The sequence below is a fragment of the Schistocerca gregaria genome, chromosome 1, assembly GCF_023897955.1.
Source record: "Schistocerca gregaria isolate iqSchGreg1 chromosome 1, iqSchGreg1.2, whole genome shotgun sequence".
NCBI lineage: Eukaryota > Metazoa > Arthropoda > Insecta > Orthoptera > Acrididae > Schistocerca > Schistocerca gregaria.
Genome location: NC_064920.1, coordinates 1,031,746,044 through 1,031,773,248, shown reverse-complemented (window position 1 = coordinate 1,031,773,248; position 27,205 = coordinate 1,031,746,044). Strand labels below are relative to the sequence as shown.

Here is a 27,205-nt window from a genome sequence, read left to right as displayed (position 1 = left end):
AAAAAATTCCGGATCTCCCGGTTGTTCCGGGTCATAGACAGTTGTGAACCATTTATCAGGCTTAGCTAATTGCTGATGTAACTGATGTGTGTGCCTCATTTCATGTTGTCCTGAATCTATATTCAAAGAAATTTTGTTGAATTTACAGTTTCTAATTGTTTAATAAATAGATGTATGGTTGGGGTTAATGGATGTTTGTTTTGTGTGGTGTGAAAGTGCACTGCAAGTTTTCTTTGTGTTAACAATAAGATAGATAGTTGTGAACCATTTTGCAATGTGTCTGGTGCAACTTTGTACTTCATATTGTAGCTCTGCTACAGTTTTGCCTTTTATCAATATATCTGTATCATCCACAAATTTTATCAATTTTTAAGAGTTGCTGGATATCTACAGGTCACTGTTAAATATCAAGAACAGCACTGGGCCCAAGACAGAACCTTAGGGCACAATATACTTAATTTCTTCTCTTTTAGATTCGTAGGTGTCCATAAAGTCTTCTTCCTTATGCATGATTTCTGCTGTCTGCTCTCTGCTTTTTAGGTATGATACCAGCCGTTCATATGTCCAACCCATAATTCCTGAATACTCCAATTTTTGAAGCAGTTAGTTGTGGTCTATCACATAAAAAACTTTTGTAATGTCTAGAAATGTTCCCAATACATACTCTTTCTAGTCTACTGCAGTCAAGGCTTCATTAACAAAATCGAAAATGGCAATTTCTGTCGACCTGGATTTTCTGAGTCCATGATGGGTTCTTGATGCAACATTATTTTTCTCTGTGAATGAAATAAATCTTCTGTACACTACTTTTTCCAGTATTTTTGAAAAGCAGGCAGCAGGGATATTGGTCTGTAGTTCTTATCCTCTGTCTTGTCTCCCTTCTTGGAAAGAAGGCCAATTTCAGTTTTTTTTGGAAAAACACCACCACACAATAAGGAGTTCAAAGATGAGATCGGGGCTTAATCAATATTGTTGCACTATAATCAAGAACATTATCTGTGACTGAGGAAAATTTTGATTTAATTCCTTTATAATATTCAGTATTCTCTCTTCACCTGTAAAAAAAATAAAAAATAAAAATAAAATAATAAAATAAAACACCCAGTTTTTTTATTTCAAAGATGTTTCACTCATTTCTGTCTGCAGAAGCTGTTTTTTCTGTTTTTCTATGAAGCTTCTTGCTGTTTCTGTGAAACATACATTAAATACATTTGCTACTCTATGTGGACCAGTAATTTTGTCTCCATTTTTAAACAGATTAATGTTACAGCTTTTTTCTGTGTTTTGCCAGTTTCTCTCCTGAAAATCGCCCACACTGCTTTCATTTAGCTTTTTCCATGTAGTTTCCATTGACATTCATTACCCCCCCCCCCCTTTTTTTAACTTTATTTAAGATCTGTTTTGTATCTTTTAAAACAAGTGTCAAATTCTGGAATTGTTTTGGTTTGCTTGGCTATGGAACAGAGAAATCAATTTTCCTTCAGTGAAACTTTTATGCCTGGGATGATCCCACCTACTTTTTGTATTTTTTCATGGTTTCCCTTTTCCAGAGTGGGAAGCAATGCTCAAAATAATACCTGAAGGTTCTTAAGAATATATCACATTTTTCCTTCATGTTTCTATAGCTGTTTACTTCATCCCATGTCTCTTTAGCTATATAGTGAATAAATGTATTTACATTTTGTAAACTAAAGTACCTAGCAGTAATTACTAATGATTTGTTAGGATGTAGAGGGTGATCTATTTTACTGATATTTTCTGTGCAATGTGATCTCCACAACCTGTAGTGACACATTTTGTGTTATATGATTACAAGATGAAAAGCTGCTACTCACCATACAGCAGAGATGCTGAGTTGCAGATAAGCACAACAAAAAGGCTCTCACAATTAAAGATTTCAGCCATTGCCCTTCATCAATGATAGGAATGTATATGCACACACACACACACACACACACACACACACACACACACACACACATGCAAAAACACAACTCACAAACGACTGCAGTCTCAGACAACTGAAACCACACTGCAGGCAACAGCCCCAGAGCATGATGGGACTGGCGACTGAATAGGGGCACAGAGGAGGCTGGGGTGGGGAGGGGGAGGGATAGTGTTGTGGGGATGGTGGACAGTGCTGCAGGTTAGATGTTAGATGGAGGGCAGGGGAGAGTTGGGGAGGGGGGAGGGGGCGGGGGGGGGGGGGGGGGGGAAGTAGCGGAAATGGAGAGAAATAAAAAGACTGCGTGTGGTGATGGAATTATGACTGTGTAGTGCTGGAATGGAAACAAAGAAGGGGCTGGATGGGTGAGGACAGTGACTAAAAAAGGTTGAGGCCAGGGGGGTTACGAGAATGTAGGATGTACTGAAGGCAAAGTTACCACCTGTGAAATTCAGAAAAGCTAGTGTTGTTGGGAAGGACCTATATGGCGCAGGCCATGAAGCAGTCACTGAAATGAAGGATATCGTGTTTGGCACCGTGTTCAGCGACAAGTTGGTCCACTTGTTTCTTGGCCACAGTTTGTTTGTGCCCATTCATGGAGACAAACAGTTTGTTTGTTGTCATGCCTATATAGAATGCAGCACAGTGGTTGCAGCTTAGCTTGTAGGAAGCTTGTAGAAGGTACGAGTGCAGGGAGTGGTAAGGGTGAGTAGAGAGATGGACTCCAGAGAAAGATTTTGGGATGGGCCTAAGGATTTGGGTAGCGACCGGAGAGCTTGCTGGATTACTGGAGTACTGGTCACTGTGACAAGGTTTGTACACGGAAATATCTGACAGCTGGCAGAGTCTTTCTGCCATGTAATCCTTGCAGTTCAAAGCAACAGAGGTGGAGCCTTTGTCCACAGGTAGGATTATAAGGTCTGGATCAGGTTTTTGATGGTGTACTGCAGTTCTTTCTGCGAATGTAAGGTTAGTCTTCATGTTGGGGGATTTGGGGAATAATGGTGAGTCAATGTTCGAGGTTAAGAAATTCTGGAAAGTTAACAGGGGGTGGTTTGGGGATAGTGGGTGTGGATCACGGTTGGATGAAGGTGTGAACTGAGTTAGGCGATGTTCAGTATTCGTCTTTGGTTAAGTCTGATTGGTAGGGTTGGTGGCGAAAAAGTGTTTCCACTGTAGGGACCATGAGAAGGAGAGAAATTCTTTAACAAGTCCTTCATGACTGATTTAGGGAGTGGGGCAAAACGTGAGGCCTTTGGAAAGGATTGATATTTCTGTGGGATTAAGGCTTCTGGAAGAAATGTTCATGACTGTGTTGTGGGTTTGTTTAGGTTCTGGATTCTGTGTGGTGTTGGGAGGGACTTTTGGAGGGTGGGGTAAGTGTAGTAGGTCTACAAGACAGTGTTTGTCAGCTATGAGGGGATATGGGAGAAGTTTGGAGATTGTTGTAGAGGTGGTGGTCAGTGGTACTCCAAAGTGAGAATAGGAAGTGAGTAGGATGGAAAGCTTTTTGAGACAGCACTGGAGAATTTTGCAGATGGAGAGAAGGTACTATAAGGAGGTTTGGGCTAAAGATTGGCGGCATCTGAAATGGTGAAGGTCATTGTGGAAGGAGGGCTGGCAGCCCGAGATGGGTAATTTAATGGTAAGGCCATTAGGGGGGGATTCCATGAGCCAAGCAACAATGCAGGAACAGTATGTGGGGCTGGGATCTGGCTAGGGGTAAGGAAACTTTTCTGTTTTGAAACAGATGGAAGGAGTAAGGATCTATGGTGGTGGAAAAATTACGTGAATGATGTAGCATTACGTCTGAAAAATTTTGCAAAAATACACCAAAATACGTATGAAAACTCACAAAAAATGATGAAATGGGGGAACAAGATGAAATCTGAGGGAGTTGACAATAGCAAAAAGTGGAAACTCACCATATTAAAAACAAAAATTCCAAGACTTACCAAGCGGGAAAGTGCCGGTAGACAGGCACAATAAAATAACACACAAACACACACACACAAAATTTCGAGATTTCGCAACCGGCAGCTGCTTCGTCAGGAAAGAGGGAAGGAAAAGGAAACATGAAAGGATTTGGGTTTTAAGGGAGAGGGTAAGGAGTCATATTTATATGTCTGCTTGTGTCTGTGTATGTATGGATGGATATGTGTGTGTGTGCGAGTATATACCTAAGGTAAGTCTTTCCGCTCCCGGGGTTGGAATATATATATATTAAAAACAAAGATTCCAAGACTTACCAAGCGGGAAAGTGCCGGTAGGAAGGCACAATAAAATAAACACACACACAAAATTTCTAGCTTTCGCAACCAACGGTTGCTTCTTCAGGAAAGAGGGAAGGAGAGGGAAAGACGAAAGGATGTGGGTTTTAAGGGAGAGGGTAAGGAGTCATTCCAATCCCGGGAGCGGAAAGACTTACCTTAGGGGGAAAAAAGGATAGGTATATACTCGCACACACACACACACACACACACACACACACACACACACACACACACACACACACACACACACACATCCATCCATACATATACAGACACAAGCAGACATATTTAAAGGGTGGATAAGTGTGGAGAATCGGGATGGCAGATGTGACTGGATGGTGGAATTAGTGGGTGCGAACTGGAATAGAACGGAGAAAGTGTGCAGGGTGGGGAGGGGTTTGTAGGATGAGATGCATCATGTGGCACCGGAAAGGTGAGGGAGTTAACACCCAAAACACAAAAATACGGGAAATGACACAGGGAGAGTGATCAGTTTGAAAGTATAGGATTAATTATATTGGCAGGAGTAATGTGGGACATAAGATGCGATGCCGACAATTAGTGTGGTCTTGTAGCTGTTTGTCGTGCATGTCCGAGATAGTTGATACAGTGTGGCTCATAAGTAGAGCATGCAGTGCCGTTTGTAAGGTGACAAGAGACACACAGGACAGAAGAGAAAGAGGATAGATTTCAGTACAATAATGCAAAAGAAAATAGTAAGAAAGGAAAGCAGCATTGGGCTTGGATCAGAGAAAAGATGCCAGGCAAAAATCAAACAATGGAAAATCCAAGATGGAGTGTAACACTGTTAAGAGAAGGAAAGTTGCTACTCACCATATAGCGGAGATGCTGAGTCACAGATAAGCATGACAAAAAGACTCTCACAGTTTAAGCTTTTGGCCCTTGGCCTTCGTCAACAATAGACACACACACACACACAAATTCAACTCATGCATATGACTCCAGTCTCAGGCAACTGAAAACACACACTGCAAGCAGCAGCACCAGTGCATTATGGGAATGGAGACTGGGTGTGTGTAAGAAGGAGGCTAGGGTGGGGAGGGAGAGGGACAGTGTGGTTGGGGTGGCAGATGGTTAAGTGCTGCAAGTTAGGCATTAGATGGAGGGCACTCCTACATTCTTCCTAAAGTCCACTAACCCAACCACCCAGAATGTCCCATTGTGGCTGCTTACTGTGCTCCTACTGAGAGAATCTCTGCTGCCATAGACCAACACCTTAAACACATACCCCTAACCTACCCTCCTATATAAAAGATAACAACCATTTCCTCCACCAACTCTCCACAGTTCTTGCCCCTTTACCACACGGTGCCCTGCTCATCACTATTGATGCCACCTCCCTGTCCACTAACATTCCTAATCCCCATGACCTTAACGCTATTGAACACTGCCTTTCCCAACACCTGACAGATTCCATACCAACTACCTCCATCCTAGTCTCCATGACCAACTATATGATCACCCCCATCGTATGAAAACCTATTCATGGGCCATCTACAGGAATCCTTCCTAAAAACTCAGAATCCTCAACCCCTCACTGATGGCATCATTGCCATCTGGATTGAAGGTGAGGACACCCTATCCACATTCCTCCAGAATCTCAACAACTTCTCCCACATTTGCTTCACCTCAACCCAACAAGCTACCTTCCTAGATGTTGACCTCTACCTCAAAGATAACTACAACAGTAACTCCGTCCATATCAAACCTACTAACCACCAGCAATACATCCACTTCAATAGCTGCCACCCGTACCATACCAAGAAGTCCCTTCCACATAGCCTAGCCACTCATGGTCATCACATCTGCAGTGACAAGCATTCCCTCTCGAAATATACCGAGAGTCTCACTGAAGCCTCCGCTGACAGTAATTACACTCCCTACCTTGTTCAAAAACAAATCTCCTGTGCCTTATCTTTCCAGTCTCCCACCACCTCTCAAAGTCCCACCGTCTGGCCACAGAGGAGCATTCCCCTTGTAACCCAGTACCACCCAGGACTGGAGCAACTGAATTACATTCTCCACCAGGGTTTTGATTACCTCTCGCCATGCCCTGAAATGACAAATGTCCTGCCCACTATCCATTCCACCCCTAACAGTGCTATTTCGCTGTCAACGAACCTAAACAATATACTCGTCCATACCCACACAACCCCTGCTCCCAACCCCTTACCTCATTGCTCATACTGCTGTAATAGACCTAGATGCAAGACCTGTCCCATACATCCTCCCACCACCACTTAGTCCAGTCCGGTCACTAACATCACCTATCCTATCAAAGGCAGGGCTACCTGTGAAACCAGTCATGTGGTCTACAAGCTAAGCTGCAACCACTGTGCTGCCTTCTATATAGGCATGAGAGAAAACAAGCAGTCTGTCTGCTTGAATGGCCACCGAAAAACTGTGGCCAAGACACAAGTGGACTACCCTGTTGCTGAAAATGCTGCCAAACATGATATCCTTCATTTCAGTGACTGCTTCATGGTCTGTACCAATTGGATCCTTCCCACCGGCACCAGTTTTCCGAATTGCCCAGGAGGGAGCTTTCCCTGCAATACATCCTACATTCCCGTAACCCTCCTAGCCACAACCTTCATTAGTCACTGCCCTCACCCATCCAGCCCCTTCCCTATTCCTGTTCCAGCACTACGCGGCTGTCATTCCATCACCACACCCAGCCTTTTCATTTCTCTCCTTTTCCACTACTTTCCTTGTCCCTCTCCACTCCTCTCCTGCCAACCATCTAATGTCTAACCTGCAGCACTTCACTGACCATCAGCCTCCCACCATACTAACCCTCCCCATCCCACGATCCTCCTTATCCCCACCCAGTCACCACTGCTACTTGCAGCCTGCTTTCAGTTGCCAGAGACTGCAGTAACGCACGTATGTGTGTGTGTGTGTGTGTGTGTGTGTGTGTGTGTGTGTGTGTGTGTGTGTGTGTGTGTGTGTGTGTGTGTGTGTGGAGAGGGGGGGGGGGCACGTGCACCCGCACACACATTTTCGTGTCAATTGTTGATGAATTCCAGTGACCGAAAGCATTAATTGTGAGAGTCTTTTTATTGTGCCTATCTTCATTTCAGCATCTCCGCTGTATGGTGAGTAGCAACTTTTCTTCTCATAATAGTGTTACATTCCATCCTGGATTTTCCATTGTTTGATTTTGTGTTATATTTAATGCTTATACCAGTAAACACATGGTCTGTTATTGCGGCTGAAGTGTTTATTACATTTTTGTTGTTTATATTGTAGGTTTCAGATTAAATAATATTGAAGTTACCACAAATAATCAGACATCTATTCTTTTTTGATAATTTACAAAAGAGATACTCTAAATTTTGTAGTAAAGTGTTCATGTCACTAATGGGGGGTTCTGTATATATAAATTATGGTCATATTTTCATTTAAGCATTCAAGACCTGACATTTTCAGTTCTATTTCTGTAGGAATATCTTCTGAGAAATGAATGGTCACATGTGTGATATCACTTTTAATGTAGATACAGATGCCACCTTTTCTACATGTTTTACACAAACATGTGACTAATTTCTTAACAGCATTGATTTTACTGTATGGGGCATATACTCCACTTCATTGTATTACATTTTTGATTTGGATAAGATGTATTTCATTGTAAACCTTATTCAACCAAGTTGTTTAACTGATGAGTAGTGGTCATGGTGATGTTTTATTTAGACCCTCTAAGGCTCCAATAGTAATTCTTAAAATAGTAATGATGAAAATACATATTCTTAAGTGTATACTTTATGATAAGGATATTACTGGAACAATTTTTGTCATGTCATTAATGCTAAACACCTTTTATGTAAGAGGGACCAAACAGGCAAAGAACTAACACCTCTATCAGAATGAAAAAAATAGCACAAAATTGTGTGTACTAGTCAAGTAATCATGTTATTTTGGCTTCTTGTTTGTTCACATATTTTTGAATGAAACAATGCCATTTATACAACAGGTTGTATTTTTTTCCTCTAAAGTCAATCTGAAGAAGTCTTTTATAGGGTGAACATTAATAAAACCAGTGCCACGGCAGATGGCACACATGAATGGAAGCTCTTCTAACAGTATGCCATGTGTTCCTTGTGTGTTGCAGGCTGTGTGGTTGACACAGCATACCGTAAGCATATATATATATATATATATATATATATATATATATATATAGCCAAGCAGATGGAAATGGGTCATGTGGCAGCACGGCCATACTAAAACAGGTACCCTCAAAGACATCACCCACATCACACAACATTTCAAGCTCCTTTTGGGTGTTTGTGTGGTCATCAGTCCTTTCAGACAGATGAATGTGCAGGGCGGAGGCAGAAAGTGCATAAACCAGATCTGGAGGACTGGGTTCTACAGGATATTGAGACGAACCTTTGTACAAGCTCCAGGGAAGTGATCTGCCAACATGGTGTAAGCAAAGTACAATTACATGACAACTGCTACTATCCCTATCACTTGCAGTGAGTGCATGGATTATCAGTAGCACATTTCCCTCTATAGAAAGGTTCTTCTGTTGATGGTTCTTACACCAGACCATCACAATTATGGGATTCCTGTCACCAGTCCTCTTTCCGATGAAGCAACTTTTAGTAGATCTGGCATTACCCATGTGCATATTGTCATCTGTGGGCTACAAACAATCCTAGGGAAATGGTTGAGGCGTCTCATCAGCATTGGTTCAGCATCAATGTGTGGGCAGGGATTCTTGGCTACCACATACTTGGACCAGCTATTATTGCACAACATACCTGGAATTCCTGCAGAACACTCTGCCTCGGCTGCTTGAGAATGTGCTTTTGGCAATTTGACAGGTCATGTGGTTTCTGCATGACAGAGCACCACCTCACTTCTACATTACAATTTGCCAACATCATGACAACATCTTCCCTGGATGTTGGATGGGAGGCAGAGACCCTGTAGCATGGCCCGTTAGATCACCAGACTTAATCCCCCTGGATTTTTATCTCTGGGGGCATCTGAAAAGCAATGTGCATGCTGAATCATTTCTTGATGTGCACAGCATTCAACAGTGTGTTCACAACACCAGTGATGCTGTTTGGAGAGAGGTCAGGACATGCAAAAGAGTGTGGCAATCCTCAAAGCGATATGTAAAGGCGTGCCTTGCATCCCATGGAGGCCACTTCAAACATCTGTTGCGACATGGATGCGATGCAGCTTTATACTGTGTTCCCGGATGATTTGTTGTCGTTGCACGTACACCATCCATTTCCGGACTCATTTTCATAGAACATTTTTTTCCTCCATTTCCAGCCAGGAAACCATCCCTGCAGTTTGCTCGTTTTATTAATGTTCATCCTGTTTAAGGCAAACTGCATTATTGGATGGTATAAAAAATAAAAAACTCTGTTTGGCAACCAAGACTGTTTGTTCTTCCACATTTCACAATAATCATATTTTTTTGTGTAAAGCACTCCAGTTATAGTGAAAAAAGTTACACTACAAGTAACAGTTGTGTCAATATAAATTTTGCTAACTGATCTAAAATTTTTATCTTGTAACTATGTAAATCAATATTTTGCATGTGATTCAAATCTTTACTGCAATGTTTAACTATTCAAACTGTAGCCACTGTATTAGTTGTTTTGTACTAGGTTATGACCACTCTGGAATCCCAAGACTTAAATGCAAAAGATATGTACTGTGAATATCCACTGGTCCCCAACATTGATTCAGATAAGTACTTTTCATATAAAAGTGTGATTTGCATAAAAGGAACCCACTAGAATCCAGAATGCACTTGTTGAGAGAGAAGCTATAAAAAAATCAAAACATGACTCACATGATAATAATAATAAATTCATATGAAATGGTCACAGCTTTGGAAAAATGAAACCATTTGTTAATTTTCATGGGGAACTTGTGGATCAGAAAGGAGAAGAAGAAAAGGGATACATAGGTGATTATTATGAGATGTTATAAATATGAACATTTAAAACACAGTGAGATAATGAATTTTTGAAGACATTCACCATGACAATTAAATCTGCAGTTGCAATTATAAAAATATTAATTACAAAGCAGTGGATAACAATATTTTTTGAAAAATTAATGTGATTTTTTTCTGTATCAGACTATTATTTCAATAGTACATACAACTACCTAATCTTATTCAATACAAAAAAAAAAGGCTCTGAACACTATGGGACTTAACACCTGTGGTCATCAGTCCCCTAGAACTTAGAACTATTTAAACCTAACTAACCTAAGGACATCACACACATCCATGCCCGAGGCAGGATTCGAACCTGCGACCGTAGCAGTCCCGCGGTTCCAGACTGAGCGCCTAGAACCGCAAGACCACCGCAGCCGGCTCAATACTTCAAAAAATTACTAATATCCTGTGTTAGTATTCATTTTTGTACTTCTACATAGTTTTATACAGGGTGTCTCAAAATGTGTGCTACAATTCAAACTAATTAAGATGATTTTCATACAATATTTGGCTTATGGGACAGACAAACTCACAAAGTTTTGTTTGTGTTCCAGGTTGTTGTGAGTGACACATAATGACAATGTTTCCAGAATGGGCTCCAGGTGTGGAATTGTTTATTCAGATTAAAATGGATATGCAGGTTCAAAGGAACTTGCGAACACAGTGCAGGAAGCAATCACTCTCGAGGACGTTGATACACTGGTGTTAGAGGAATTTTCTGCAGACAGGATGACATGCTGTGAAGCATCGTACTGGACAATTGGGAACAAGTTAAGCTAACACAGAGAGGATACAGTTGGCTTTGCATCATTCACGGCATAAGTCTGCTTGGAGGGTGTAGCAGCAGCTGCAAATCCCCAGAGTGACCATGCACAGGGTCCTTCAAAAGCATTTACAGATACATACATACTGCTTACATTAAAACCACACAACATGCCACAATATATATTTCTGACAAAGCAACAATCCACATGTGTGGTAAAGTAAACAAACACAATGTTCGCACAGCCAACCCGCACACTGTGATGGAAGAGGTACATGACAGCCCAAAAGGGAAGGATGGTGTTGTTTGATGGTTGATTGGATCATGGTACCATTTTTTCTGAAAAACAAACAGTTAATCCTAACAATTACCTTGATATGCTGGAGATATCTGCATTTCCAAAACTGACTGACCAAAAAGCAGTCTTTTCCAACAAGATGGTGCATTGCCACATAGAGCTCAGACTGTGTGACATGTTCTAGGCACATGTTTCAAGATCACTGGATTGGAGGGGTCGTCCAGTTCCCTGACCCGCTAGCTCACCTGACATTATACTGATAGACTTCTTTCCATGGGTTTATGTGGGGTTCAACTCCCTGACATCCTAGATCAACCGATATCGTAATGACAGTATTGTTACTGTGGGGTTATGTGGAGGACAGAGTCTATCAAATGCTTACCAACCACATCAATGATTTAAAGAACTGAACTGCTGCAAATGCCACAGTTGATGTAGATATGTTGCGCCAACTGTGAACAGAGTTTCAATACGGACTGGATTTTGGGAATGCCCCCAAAGGTGAACATGTGAAATTGATTGAATGGCTTAAAAAATTGGTGAGATAGCTTTTTGAGACACCCTGTATAAATTTACATTGGATGATTTAAAAAATATTTCCTTCATGAAAATTATAAATTAAAATTGAATCAATTATGGGAAATGGAATGTGGCAAGTAACATTGTTTTAATAGATAAATAGAGATAGCGAGTAAAACAATTTCAATTTGAAACATTTCTGTTTTTTTGTGTAAAATGGGATGACTCAAAGTCTGGAAATAATACTTCTCATAATGCCACAGACTCTCATGTATATGCTATGCATAACATTTGGGGAAGGGGATGGATACCAGGTAGTAGGCCAAACTGAAAAATGAGAGACAGATACTGTGTTCAATTCATACTCATTGGTACAGTTTCAGATCTGTAGTTAATAACATAATTTCACTGGTAAATCACTCGCTGCATTTGGACCATTGTATAAACAAAACTATCTTTAATTCAAAAGTAATCTTTTCAAGTCTGAATTTTTCAACATACATAAACATAATATTCCATAGTTAAATCCATCATCCTATTCACTTATTTTGGAATAAGTAAACAACAACATGAAGAAATAAGTCATAACTGTTATGATATATTGATAATTTTTACTTTTGGACTGTCAAACTTCAACTGAATGAAACACAATTTTTTGTGCCATACGTGTTTTGCCTTTATTCTCTGCAAGGCATTTTCAGAGGCCTGGAATATGTATGTATTTTTACTATTTAGTCATGTATGGCACGAAAACTGTTTCACTCAGTTGTAGTTACATGGTTCAAAAGTAGAAATTATGAATATACCTTAATATTACACAAATCTGAGGAAGACAGGACTACAGAAGTTGAAGAAGTTGTAATTGTGTTAATTAGCACTGGTTTCTCCGTTATACTTTCTATTAAGTACACATGGAAAAGTTTAAAATAACACATAACAAAATTCTATTTAATAGATGAATGATACATGCATCAAAATTAAAGCTATTTAAGTTTAGCTACTGTACGCCAGTTCTTTTGTAGCCTACAAACATGCCAATTGTATCTTGATTGTTTCAAACATCGTATGTCTTTCTCAGCTCTTTTGTCACACAACACTATGACGAAAGAAAAGTTTTTGATCCTGTGCTATCTTGTGAAAAATAAGTATTATGTAAAGTGCTCATAGAAAATGTCACTATACAGAGAAATAATAAATGGAGTTTTTGGTGCTATTTGTTTTATGGGGATTAGTTGATGGTCCAAAGCATAGTTCACTGCCTAATATCTCATCTTCCCATGCTAGAGATACCATCAGAGGCTGTAACAATTCAGAAAGCAGTTACAATCCCGAACATGTCCAGCAAGCTGAACTGCTTGCACACACCCAGGCGAGAGTTGGTTTGTAACAACATCAAATCACTGCCTAAAATCACCAAGTCGCACAGATGTGTGTTATGGAGCTTTATTTATAATAAGTCCTAAAATGTGTCTAATTTCAATTCTTCTTTTTTTCTGTTAAAGTTGTTTTTGGGTTTTCTATGGCATCTCTGTATAATCTCGCACATAGTAATGATTAGGCCTTGATAAAACAATGGTACCAGAGAAACAAATTTGTTGGTTCACTGTTCCTACTGCATGTTTTGCTACTGCCAATTTATCTGTGTTGCTCAAACACATATTGCTTTTGTGTTCCTTAATACAGCTTCTTGTAGCTCTTATAATTTGCTTGTCTGCATTAGGCAGAGAAATATGTCTTGGGCCATGACTTAGTGCCCATACAACAAATATCACCAAAAAGGTATCTGACATCTATGTAAACAATGTATACCTTTGCTTCACAGCATCTTTGGAAGCTATCAGTACATGTACAACATATGCAGTATATGTGAAACCAGACTGTTTGTTGTAAATATATTAATGGTGATCCAACTTTTACTTAGGGAATTTTGGATATGTTTATAACACTGGGACACATTTAGCATGAATAACTGCATGGTATATGGAAAATAAAAAAATTAAAAAATCAAATCTTCAAAGCTATCAAGACCTGTTCACTGTAAGTAGTAGTCCTAAACAGCCATTATGCAATTTGAGAATTCATTTACTTTCATTTCCTTTATGAATGTTTATCAGTTAATATATTTTTATGATAGGGCACATGGCATGCAGGACAAACAATGTCTGATTATCAATTCATCCTGTAACGCAGCCATCTGATGACGAATAAACGTTTTAACCTTGTAATTACATGGAAAAATGAAATGTGCGGAACAACTAGTCTGTAAATTAGTGCTTGCTAGCTATTTTTATAACACATTTAGAAAGCCCAGTGATTCATCATTACATTAAATAATTACTTTAAGTTAGGAATACACAAATGATTGTATGAAAATTGGACCCTCTTTCATAATGTGTTTTGTATCCCAATGTAAACTCTTACCTGACATAGTATGAAAATGCCAAACCAAGTGTAAGTACTGTTCCAATCATAGAACACAAAATAGTTGCTTTCTTAGTTGAAAAATGCAGTTGGAAGACAAAAAACATGAACAAAATGTAAGTAAGTAGCATTCCTCCTGAAACAAAGAATCAGTTACTGTTATAGACATAAGTTTATTGCTTTGATTCAAAGCAAGTATAGTGAAATACTTTCCATATAGACAACTAACCATAATATGACAGAACTTCGTTATTAAACAGACAGCCAAAGCAGTAATTAAAAACTTGAGAAACATAAATTATTATGCATACCTTGTCAACTGTAAATGAGTGATAAAGTCTGATGCAGTTTTAACCAAACAATATCAAAAAAAATTCTGATTTGTGTGGTTAAAACTGAACACCAAACACACTGTTAAATTTACTGAGTACCTTAATTAAGTTCTCTAATGCCTGCAACTGATTACTGCATTCTAAAATATTATTTGTATGAATTTGGAGAAACCACAAAAGATTTTACATGATGCACATATATACATTTATATTCATTTCAAACACAAATTTCCAAACATTCATCTGCTATACAAGAACCTGCATTGCTTCAGTTTGATGAAATGTGTAAGTTGTCAAATTATTGACATAAATTCATGCATGTCACTGCAACATGTGAAGAGTCCTACCGTTTTCAGAAACAGACCCACCAGTCCTATAGAGCTTGGGCAGCTGAACACCAGGGCCTCAGTCATAAATATCAGTTTGTTACTGATGCTTATCATCATGTTTCCCTTGCTGACTCTATGGTCTGCGATGTCATTATTTGGTTGGCTCCCAATAAGAAGATGCGTCAGCATGCATTGCCGTGCCAGAATCCATCCTTCGCTGAAGTATTAAATATTGCTCACAAGGGAACCTCCCCATTGCACCCCCCCTCAGATTTAGTTATAAGTTGGCACAGTGGATAGGCCTTGAAAAACTGGACACAGTTCACGCCGTGGTTCCATGGTTAGCATGAGCAGTTGCAAAACAAGAGGTTCTTGGTTCAAGTCTTCTCTCGAGTGAAAAGTTTACTTTCTTTATTTTCGCAAAGTTATGATCTGTCTGTTCATTCATTGACGTCTCTGTTCACTGTAATAAGTTTAGTATGTGTGTTTTGCGACCGCACCGCAAAAACGTGAGATTAGTAGACAAAAGGACGTGCCTCTCCAATGGGAACAGAAAACATTTGATCGCAAGGTCATAGGCCAACCGATTCCTCCACAGGAAAACATGTCTGATATAATCTATACGGCATTGGTGATGGCATGTGCGTCACATGACAGGAATATGTTGTCGACCCACCTAACTTGTACACTTGGTGAATGGGTAAAAAGATTCTTCTATCTTGCCTGATTTAGGTTTTCTTGTGGATGTAACAATCACTCCCAAAAAAGTGATGAAAACATAAGAGTTTGTCACATAAACTGCAACAAATGAATGCAACAGTTTCACAGTCACATAGTTTTCCCTGTGCTCTGTCAAAATGTATGTTTTTAATGTTTTCAAATTTTTCCATTTGTAGACCGTCAAATCTTGCATATGTCCAAACAAATCTGAGCATATCCTGAAATTTTGGAGAGCAAAGTTGATTATGTGTGAGTGCCTGAACTTTGATAATTATCTGAAAATAAAAAATTAAACTTCTCACTCGAGGGAAGACTTGAACCAAGGACCTCTCGTTCCGCAGCTGCTCATGCTAACCACGGGACCACAGTGTTTCTGAGCTCACACTATCCTTGATGTTGCCTATCTTGCGCATGGACTACTCAGTTTGTATATTTTGCTTATTTTTTTCATAGTTCCACACAACTTCATCCTGTTTTCTTGATTGATCTGTGTTCAGTTTTTCAAGGCCTATCCACTGTGACAACTTATAAATAAATCTGAGGGGGATGCGATGGGGAGGTTCCCTTGTCAGTCTTTTGAAGTACCTCACGCTGCAGCTGATCAGGCAGTGGCTTGGTGTGACATCATCGCAGCGGCTCCTGTTTCTGGCTGTTGAGCATCAGTCAGCTCTCGGTGGGAGGACAATGTGGTAGCCATACAAATGCAACCTCCTATTATGGGCTCTCGTATCACAGCTGCTGTCACCCCAGTAACCCTGTACGCAATACCTGACTAAGCACTGCGGCATCAGGCTGACAGTGCGCTCCACTCAAATCATCCACCAGCAGCATCTGTGCGGACTGGCCACCAGAGGCTGCCTGCAGTGTGTCACAGGACTTGAGTTCATGGCGTGGCAGCTGCTGTGCCATGTACCATAGTGCTCCTCTATATAATGACAGTACAGCAGGCATTTGCTCACAGATGTATTGTTACCATTTACCAGTGTCAGCTTCTATGTTTGTTAGCTGACACGCTAATGTTTGAAGAGGAAGAACTATCTGCTCCAAAGTAACAGAAATCATACCAAAAGAAAAATGTGCCATATCCATACGCCAGAAAAAAAGTAGCTATTCTTACCTTTGCACCTTCCAGCTAGTCTATTGACTACACCGCAAAGGAAATCAATGTTTCTACATATATGGTAAAGCAAGCTAGGGAAATAAAAGCAACCCAAGGAGTGCTTCCATAACTTTAGCAGGCTCACAGTAAGCAACTGCATTCAGAAATAAAGGTGCTAGTGTCGGAGTTTTATGAAAATAATGACTACAGCCGAATAACGCCTGGAAAAAAAAGACTATGTAATGGTGAAAATGGGAAATGTACATGTACAGATGCAAGAAAGACTGTTGCTATGCAACATATCAGAACTAAATGTAGAATTCAAGGAAAAGTATCCTAATACCAAAGTAGGTTTATCATCGTTTTTCAATCTTCGGCCAAAATGGATTGTGCCTGTAAGTCCAAGGGGCACACACTATGTTTGTGTATGTGAGACCCATCAAAATGCTAGGCTGATGTTTGCTGCTGTAAAGGATTCTGGTCTGGATTACAAAGGTGCAATGAAGCTGCTAGTGTGTGACATCAGTTCCTTGCAGTGCATGATACACAGGTGTGAAAAAGTGTCCTGGTAAGGCAAATCTTGCAGAACCAATGAATAACAAACTGTATGGTGAACTCCTTATGGATGGCAATGAACATGTTTCTTATAAACAATGGACACACATGGATCGCACAAGTCTTGAAACAAAGCAAAGTACAGTGGAAGATTTTGTTGAAATGTGTTGTCAAAAAATGGACAAACTGAGCACACACAGCTTCACAGCAACAGCACAATCGGCTTATCTCCAGTTTTGTAAGGATAATTTGAAACAAGATGAAATTATGCATTTATAGTTCAAGATGCCATCCAAGGATATCATTGGGACAACAGTCAAGCAGCTCTCCAGCCATTTGTGATTTACTATAGAGGTGAATCAGGTGATGTCTCTGTCATGAACCCATGCGTTTTTAGTGACTGTTTAATTCATGATGCCATTGCAATTCATGCTCACATTCACACTGTCATGGCATATGTGAAAAACAAGCTGCCTCACATACATTTTGAGAAATACTTCAGTGATGGGGCAGCTAGTAAGTACAAAAACTGTAAAAATCTCAAAAATTTATGCATGCATTACTATGATTTTCAGATTTATGCAGAATGGAATATTTCCGCAACAAGTCATGGTAAAAATGTATGTGATGGTATTGGTGCTACCATTAAGTGCATGGCATCACGAGCTAGTCTGCATCACCCTACAGAAGTTCACATTCTAACACCTCTTAATTATTTATCTGGGTACAGAAAAATATCTCTGGCATATAATCATTCTATGTTTTGAAAACTGAGGTGAAATCAGTCAAAGAGTTACTATAAAGCAGACTAGAACATGTTAAAACTGTTGCAGGCACAAGGAGCCATAATCACTTCTCTCCAGCGGACTCTGACAATGTGCAGATGAGTAGACTGTCCGGTTATAACTATAGGTTCATTCACAGCATGTGTCTTCACAGTGTGTCTGACTCAGGATTCAGAAGCAAAAGCAGCAACATACAACCAGGTTTCTATGTTATTGCTGTTTATGATGACAAATGGTGCTTAGGATATGTTGCAGAGTGCTGTGAAGCAGAAGGTGATATATTTGTGAACTTCATGGCACCAGCAGGACCATCAAGATAATTTCACTGGCCACGTTTAGCAGACAGGTGTTGGATTCCTTTGGAATATATTCTTATGACAGTTCCAGTTCCTTCCACAGTGTCAGGAAGACAGTACAATTTGCCACTCAATGTACAGAGTACAGTAGCTAAAGTGTGGGAGAACTTCTGTTCGAAGCACAATCAACTGGTTTTTAGCAGTTAAGGTGCAGTAAACATTAATGATAGGTTGTGTTAATCTGCATATATGTTGCTGTTTAGTGATTAAAAAGTTGTGGGAAAGGATAAGAAGAGGCAGAACAGTTTACGATATGTTTTTACATATGTATTACATTTTTTAAATCACATTTTGGAATTTTTTACTTTTCCTCAGAAATATGTTGTTGGTGTTTTGATTCATGGAGTGTGTTATCTAAATGGATGTTACTGCGTTGTAAAAATTTCACTGGACTGTGTGGAATAGTTCCAAAGTTATAAAGACCTGAAGTTGGGTCTGAAGATAGATTGCCAGATGCGGGTTGCAATTTCCGGGTCATGCCACCTTCTTTCATAAGTCATAATTCTGGAACTAATTGGTAGGGGAAACAAATACATTGTACACGGGTGTTCCACACATGGTAGAATTAGTGCACTGAATTTCAGTCAAATCTGAGACTATGAGCTGGAGCCCCTGGTTGAACTGACATGGAATGACCCAACTCCTTTATTTTCATAATATGTTTTGGGCATGCCCCACCACAGACTTGCGCAATGCAGTATTATTACAGTGTTGTGACAAAGAAGTATTTTGACTTACACAACATGAAGTTATCATATTCACTTCAGCTACCAGATGTTCAATCATACTTATAAAAAATGAGAGAAGCCTGAAATAACAGTTAATAAAAATAAAAAAAAATAAAAAAAAGAAAAGAAATGCTGTGAAGCACAGAGCAGAAGAAATGGGCAAGTGTCAATGTAACTTTGGATATGTACAGACCAATAGCAAGTACGTAAATGATTGAAGTTGCAATTCTCCATAAAATATAGAATGGCCACCAGAGTACATTAGTTTGATTGCATTTAGCGTTGTTACGAGGCCCTGACAGTCCAAAAAGTTTTGAGGTAAGATTAATTAAAAATAGAGAAATGTAAAGATAGTGGTTTTAATGCTTAATCTCTTCTACATGATCTCATGCCACTTGAGTATGATGCACTATCTGAAACTATCAGAAAAGTCCTTCTTTGGAACGCTGTTCAACTTGCATTCCAAATTAGATGGAATGTCAGTCATGTCGACAAAGCACTGTCACTACATGTGAATTCCTGCACGTTGTTTTGTGGTGGGTTTGTATTGATAACGCGAAGTCTTTCCACCAGTAATGATTTCTTCCAGAAAAAAAAAGAACTGCCCATGTTTCGCATTCCAATGAAGTCACTGCATGCATCCATACATCATTGTTTTTGTTTAGGAGTCAAGGTGCAGTACAGGACAAACTTTGTGCACACTTTTCTCATCTTCAAAACATTGTGGACAACGTCTTGGATACGCACACTTTTCTCACCTTCAAAACATTGTGGACAACATCTTGGATAATCTACTGCAATTTGTCATGCAACAACATTGACACACTACGGTTACACATCCATTACTTAACATTGCCTGCTCACAATTGATTGGTCAAATGCAGATTAGTTCATGTTGACACAATAGTTGCTGTTCCGACACTGATTATATGCTAGGAAGAAAAGAAGTCTAAGTACATTATGGGTGGATAGGGTACAAAAGGCATGAAAAGAGTCAAGGACAGAAAGATGGCAGCATTATCAGCACCTAACAGAGTTTGAAAGGGGCCTGATTGTGGGGCTCCATTTGAGCAGCTGGTAGAATCATGCAGTATCCAGATTTACCATGGCATTTGGATCTGACAGTTGCCCAATGCTGGACTGCATAGGAACGTGAGAGCGGATGTACTCATTGTCAAAGTTCCAGTTAACCATGTCTGACCAACACAAGGAAGGATGACCTTATGGTGCACCAAGTACACTGTAAGCCCTTGACATTTGTACCTCCCGTCAAATAACATGTTAATTTGCCGTGTACTGGTAAGTTCACTGTATATTTGACATGATTTTGTAATCTCTGAAATAACATCACATACCCTCTCAATGTACTTCCCTTTTTTTTTTTTGACAGGCAGTTTATTTTGTATGTTAAAAATACTGACAATTTCAGTCTGTTAGTTAAATTCCTTACCAAAAAATCCAAGGCAGCTTGTCATTACATAGTTCTCAAGTGTACCATAAAACAACAGCTTATGCCAAAATTTTCCAAAGCGAGTACCAGGTTGGCACCATCTGGTACAGAAACACCAGTGTTTCACAAATCTTCTGACACTGAAAACCAAAGAAAAATTTTTCATGTAAAGAATATTCCTGCAGTTTCGTTATCAAAAGGATTCTCAAGAACTATGCAGTTCCATGCATTTTCAAATGTTGCAAAATGACTGCAGAATTGTGAGTTACACAGAAAAGATGTGGACTGCAAAGCAGATTGTATGTAATCTTGATTTTTTTTATCCATTTGTACTGAATCAGCAGCAGCAGCAGCAGCAAAAATTTGACATTCACTGCTGGGTAAAGTTTTCCTCTTGACTCTTCTGCCCATTGTGGTCTTCAGCAAAATGCATCCACACTACTCCTGCTTGTTTTCTAATGTAAGCCTATGTTTCATCAGGATCTTGTCTCAGTCTTTTCTTATTTGTTGGACTCCAGCAAAGAATTCCTTCATCCATCTACAACTACATGACCCACCAATCTGCAGATCATTGTCACTATAGCCTTACTCGAGTCTTTCATTCTGGTCATTCCCTGGTATCATTCATTTGTTTTCCTGTCACCCCTAGCAATTCTCAACATACATTTTCCATTGTTTGCTAAACATTCCACTAGTTTTAAATGGTATCACTGTGCCACTGTTAAATGTCAAAACAGGTAATATACACTTACCATAAACTTTCCACTGGATCTATAGTCTATAACAATACTAACGCAGCAGTGTCACTACAAATCCCCAGTGATTCATGCATAACAGTGGTGTCATACCTTGAAGCTGTTTTAGTTGGCAAACTCAAGAGTTCAATAAGAGATGTAACACTACTGATTTGATACTCTTTCACATTTGCTCAAATTAAATTACACTTTAGTTCATAATTAGCAATTACTTAACAATAATTTTATTAGTAATTCTCATCTGATCATTCTACTCTTATTTACCCAAAAGCAAGGCATTTTCTCCATGGTCCAAAAATGTGCCTGGAGCTTAGATTCAGGGGTAAAGCCTAAGGCAATTCCAAAAAAAATGCCACCAGAAGCCGCCTTGAACAGTTATTTTGCCACAGAAGTAATTTTGTTAGTGTTAGAGTTTTTTCAAATACTCACAGCAACAAAAGTAAATCTCTTTACACACACACACACACACACACACACACACACACACACACACACACCATCTGAATGTATGTGACTGCTTCAACTCCATTCAGAAGCTGTTGGCACAAGTCGATGTACATCAAACCATTTCTCAATGCTGTCAGTATACATGACATAACAATTTAATTTCATATTCATGAGTACAATTAAGCTCCATATTTGAACATGAGTGTACTTATAAATAAGCTTTTACGAAACCTTGTTACTTCCGTGAGAGATTTCTACCATAGGATATGATCAATGTGAATCACATGTTATCCGTACTGGATGCAATGGGTGATACTTTTCCGCTGAAGTACCCCCACCATCCTAACTTCATTTGAGTTTCTTTCACTGATCTTGGGTACATGAAAGCAGTGCTCGCAACAACATTTGCAGACGGTATATTTGGATTTCACTCTTTGTTTCAGTCTACTTTAACACTTTTGTAAAGCGCCAGGTTTTAGTCTACCATGATGAAGTGAGTTCACTACACTGCAAAGGTGAAAAGAAAAGTGATTTCTCTTGACCTGAAAACATCAAACTGTGCTGCAAGTCAGCAATATGGGGTCAACAATAGTCACGTGAGACAATGCTGACAGCAAAAGGAACAAGTTTAGCTTGTTCTGGCATCAGAAAAACATTTTTTGGGCCAAATCTTGGTCTCTGTGTACTACAGTTGTGTTGAATGATTGTGTTAGGAAACAGTGAGAAAAGTGCTCATCCTTGAATGCAGAAATTATCCAAGTTAAAGCACATGATGTTGCTCAACAATAGAAAATCACAAATTTCAAAGGAAGCCACAGCTGAGTTGGACATTTCATGAAACATTGGCAATTTTCACTTCATATGTGCACTTCAATTGAACAGAAGCTGCCAGAAAACTATGAGGAAAAACTTGTCTAATTTCAGCATTTCATAAACAGATGACACACCGAAAATAATTATCTTATTGGTCAGTTAGGTAATGTAAGCCACCTCTGGTGTATTTTTATATGTCAACAAATTACAGAGTAGAAGCAAATGGCAACAAAGATTTCAAGATACAGTCCCCTGATGGTGAACAGCAGCACATTCTGCAGCCATTAGATGTTTGTTTAAACAAACCATTTAAGGACAAACTGAAAAATATACACACACAATGGCTAATGAAAGAAAATAGACAATTAACACCTGCAGGACATGTTAAGCAAGCTAATTTGTCTCAAGTGTGTGAGTGAATTGACCAATCTTGGAAATGTATTCCAAATAAAACTGTCCATTGCAAATTTTAAAAATGCTCTGTTTCTAATGCAACCTACAAAGAGAGTGATGAGAAACTGAATGATGATGACTCAAAATCATCTGAGTAATGATTAAAAATAGTGTGTGGCAACAAGTAGATATTGGGCACTCAACAGACAGCTGATCACCAGTAACGTCAAGGAAGTTCACACACTGGCCACTCGGAGCACTGCCTCAAGCACTTATTCCTTGATGCAAGAGCAGTGTTCATTGAACATGCTATACACTATTGTTGAAAATTATTCTTGTATTGTTATTTAACTTACAGAGTCAAGATGTTCATCATAGTTGAGACTCAATAAATGTTACTCTCTTTTATTTCTATGGTAATTTGGAGAGAGTACAGCAATCATAATGAGAAGATAGTTGCAGATTACAAGTTAACCTAACTGTAGACCCCACGTAATACACACAAGCAAGTAGCAGTCATGTAGCTCTACAAGACACGGCTTCACTGGTGACCCAACATAATACATGGTCAAGGAATACAGTTTTTGACAGAAGATATTGTCTCACATCTTTAAAATGACAGATAACGACATGCACATCACGTCAAGACTGGCTGTGTGACTTCTGCCATTTTGGCCTACCAATCCTGCACTCTGGTTTGTGAAAGTTGAACCAAGTTTCTTATGTTCAGGAATAACAATGCACTCGTCAAAATTCACACTTGTGGTCAGACAACTTGATCATTGATTCACGGTGAATGTGCAGGGCATTATAACAACCCAGTCAACAACAGATGCATACTTGAAGTTAAAGTCAGAACTCTTATGCTGAGTGTGTGCCTCTCAAAAGGAGAGAGTATGACACGATCTACCATAGGAAGCCATAGGTGTCAAGAAACCACCGCAGTACCTATGCCATTTACGGAACAAGGTCGACGCACACATGGTGCCGGACATGTTGTTATGCACATTATCGAGCAGCAGGCTACCGGTACAAGTTAAAGTGATAATCGCATCTCAAATTGAAATGCCTTTAGACGATATGGCAGCCCTGGCTGATGACATTCGGATCCCATTGTGCCCTCTTCCAGTTATGTGCAACTGTGGTTCAAACCCTGATTGTGACAGATTGTAAAGAAAGGTGACAGTGTTGAACAACAGCTTGTTAAACAACACTGACGTCTTGGGTAAACAACTGAATGAACTTCTCCCTGAACTTGTCACTAAAAGTAGACACCAATGGTGCTCATGGAGCAGTTCAGCACCCCACAGTTCTTGTTGCGACAATGCATATGCTGGTACCATCAGCAGTTTGGCGGCCAAGCTCACAAGTGCAACCTGCCACACAAGTAAGTGAACCTCAAGCGTCAAGCAGTTGTTCATGCCTCTACTTGTGTTTCCACCCACCTATTTGTGATGGACTGCTAGTCAGGAAGGAAGTTTTTAATTGATACAGGCTTTGACTTAAGTATCCTGCTGTGCAACAAGATGCATAAGTTTGCCTGTCCACTACATTCAAGTTGATGGCAGCCAACAAATCCATCATTCAAACTTACGGCACACAACATGCGAAACTTGATCTGGGACTGTGTCACGCAATAAAGTGGAATTTCATCATTGCCGATGTGACGGAACTGTAAATTGGAACAGATCCCCTGGCACACTACCACCTTCTACCAGACGTCACCAATGCCTGCTTAGAGGATGTTGTGACTGGGCTGACAATCGTGAGGCATCGATGCCACACTGACAACTGCAACGTCAAGCTAATCCATGCAGCGGAAGACCAGTTCACAGTCCATTAAGCCAGTTTCCTATGCTCACAAGGCCTCCGGTGGCCCCTCTGAAGATATGTCATGATACTATCCATTACATTGACATCATGCTAATAGCAACAGCACTGTTAAGTAGCACGAACACACAAACAGAAAAAGTTAATCGTTTAAATTAATATAAATAGTGTTGCTACACGAAAAGCAAAGGTTTCACATATAATATTGGTCTATAAGATTAATACACTACAAAAGAAACTAAGCTTTCACATATAATGTTGGTCTTTTATGCGTGTATTACAATTTACGATATATCATAAAAACGTGCCAGCAAAATTTTTAATAACGACATAAATGTCTGATCTTCTGGACTCGAAATTCATCTAAATGGTTCGTTGTCAAAGAGTTGATTTTTAAATGAGAATCAAACGGCCTGTGATTTAAGAAATTCATTGTAGATTCTCGTACATAGTTCAACTTGCGTAAAAGGAAATTTACTTTGATAGTACCGCTTTTCTAACCACCATTCGGAATATTTTTCCCGCGACCTGTTAGAAATACTGTAGGTTCGTTTCTGCATTTGCCAGAGAGCGCCAGATGACAGGTGTCACTGCGCTTGCGCAGCTTCGATATCCTAGGGAGCCCATATATTCGTACATGTAAAAGACTAAAAGATCTTACATTATGTAATAAAAGAAACAAGTCATCAAAGGACACTCCAAGAGCACTGGAATTCCATGAATCATACTAAAATGTGCACATTTAAAGTGCATATTTAAAGTGCACATTCATACATCCAGATTCCCAGTGAAGTAGGCCACGACCTGATATTAAGCTTTTCAGTGTGGTTTTCGGAATGTAAATTTTCTTGGAGTACCAATAATGTGTTACCTCATGTTTGGTTGTTTATTATAGCATAATGCCATATGGGCTAGAAGTTGAAAACGTGCACTTGAAATGCAGCGAACAGAGTGTGTGGAATTAAACACATTGTTTCAAATATATTGTCTGCCTCAGTGGAAAAGATTAATAAAAGAAATTTTCTTTAGCAAACCAACAAAAATAACTTCATTGTTCTGCAAGGCAATTAATGCTTGACTGTCAGAAAGGTGGAAATAAAATAAAATCTGAAACTAATAACACATTTTAGTGTTCTGTAATTATGTGAATGTATTATTCACTTGATAGTTCCCGGCCACAGTAATCTGCTTTGTTTTCATATGATGTGATTTCATATGATGTGAGAGCTGTAAACGAAGAGGAAACAGCAAAATCACTAAATGTAAATACGGCTCAGGTAGAGACTACCCACTTCCCCACTACAACTCAAGACTGCTCTACGCATCAGCCCCTGATCTACCCCCCACACCGCACTATCAAGCGTTTGAGATATGACGTCAAAAATGTTAAAAAATCGAATTTTCAAAAATGTGTTTATTTTGTAGCGTACATCTTTCTGAGGAGTCTTATGCATAAAATGTATGTGTTCGAGGAAATGTAAGACATGTTATTTGGTCTTAAGTGTGCCAAAGTGCAGTGCCACACCTCTTCACACAGCATTCTTGGATACCATCAAACTACATTCAGGACAGTGGAAATTAAGATGTCCTGTGATGCTTCTCCTGCTTACAGTCAGCCAGTTTGACATTCTGCCCCTCTATTAAAAAAAATCTTCTCTGAAAATTTGCACTCTTTATTCCTTATCAGCTAACAACTTGCTGCTAAATATAGGATACACAAAACCAGTAATGACATGAGACAAACAAGACAACACACATTTATTCAATCCTTTTAGCTCCTAGAATTTTTTTCCCTTTAATTTTGCTACAGCTTTACATGGGGTGGCTTCCTTTCTATGAAAGAATCTATTACCTCATCAAAGTTCGTCAAACGTTTCACTACATGAGAAATCGAAATGCCGTTGTCTAATACTGATAAAGCTGTTAATACAAATAGGACCCAAGACTGGTGTGGTTTCTCGATCTGATTACGTCTATTTTGTCACTGTCTGCTAGATAAAACAAAATAGGCCTTTCTAACACTGCAACAATTGTAACACACATCAAATAAACGAGACTGTTTAGGAACAAATGATCATTTTTATAATGACAGAATACAATTCACAAAGTACCAATATCAAATGCCTATTAGGCCTACTACAAGTAAAAAGCTTTACATTAGGAAACAGTTTCACACTTCATTCATACGCTCCAGTTTCTCAAGCATGAGATCGAAAAGTAGTAGTACGAAATTTTTAATTAAACTTGGAATCGTCATATTGTTCCATAATTTGTGTGATGTCTCCGTTTCTTCCCTTCCTCGTTCTACTAAACAGTCTTGTGATCACTAATTCTGTAACTATTCCTGCCAGCGTCAAAGCTTATTCGCCGGTTATTTTCACTAACTCTGCCACAAT

General features: G+C 39.3%; 1 protein-coding gene across 1 annotated transcript in view; it reads right to left on the bottom strand.

Moving 5' to 3' along the window:
* Positions 1–27,205, bottom strand: part of LOC126285668 (DC-STAMP domain-containing protein 2) — a 287,117-nt gene that overhangs the window by 249,861 nt on the left and 10,051 nt on the right. Inside the window, exons 2-3 of the mRNA XM_049984879.1 lie at positions 20,572–20,672; positions 14,218–14,353 (exon numbers count right to left, since the gene is read on the bottom strand). Of these exons, the coding sequence (XP_049840836.1) occupies positions 14,218–14,353; positions 20,572–20,672 (237 nt within the window). The remainder of the gene's footprint in view (positions 1–14,217; positions 14,354–20,571; positions 20,673–27,205) is intronic.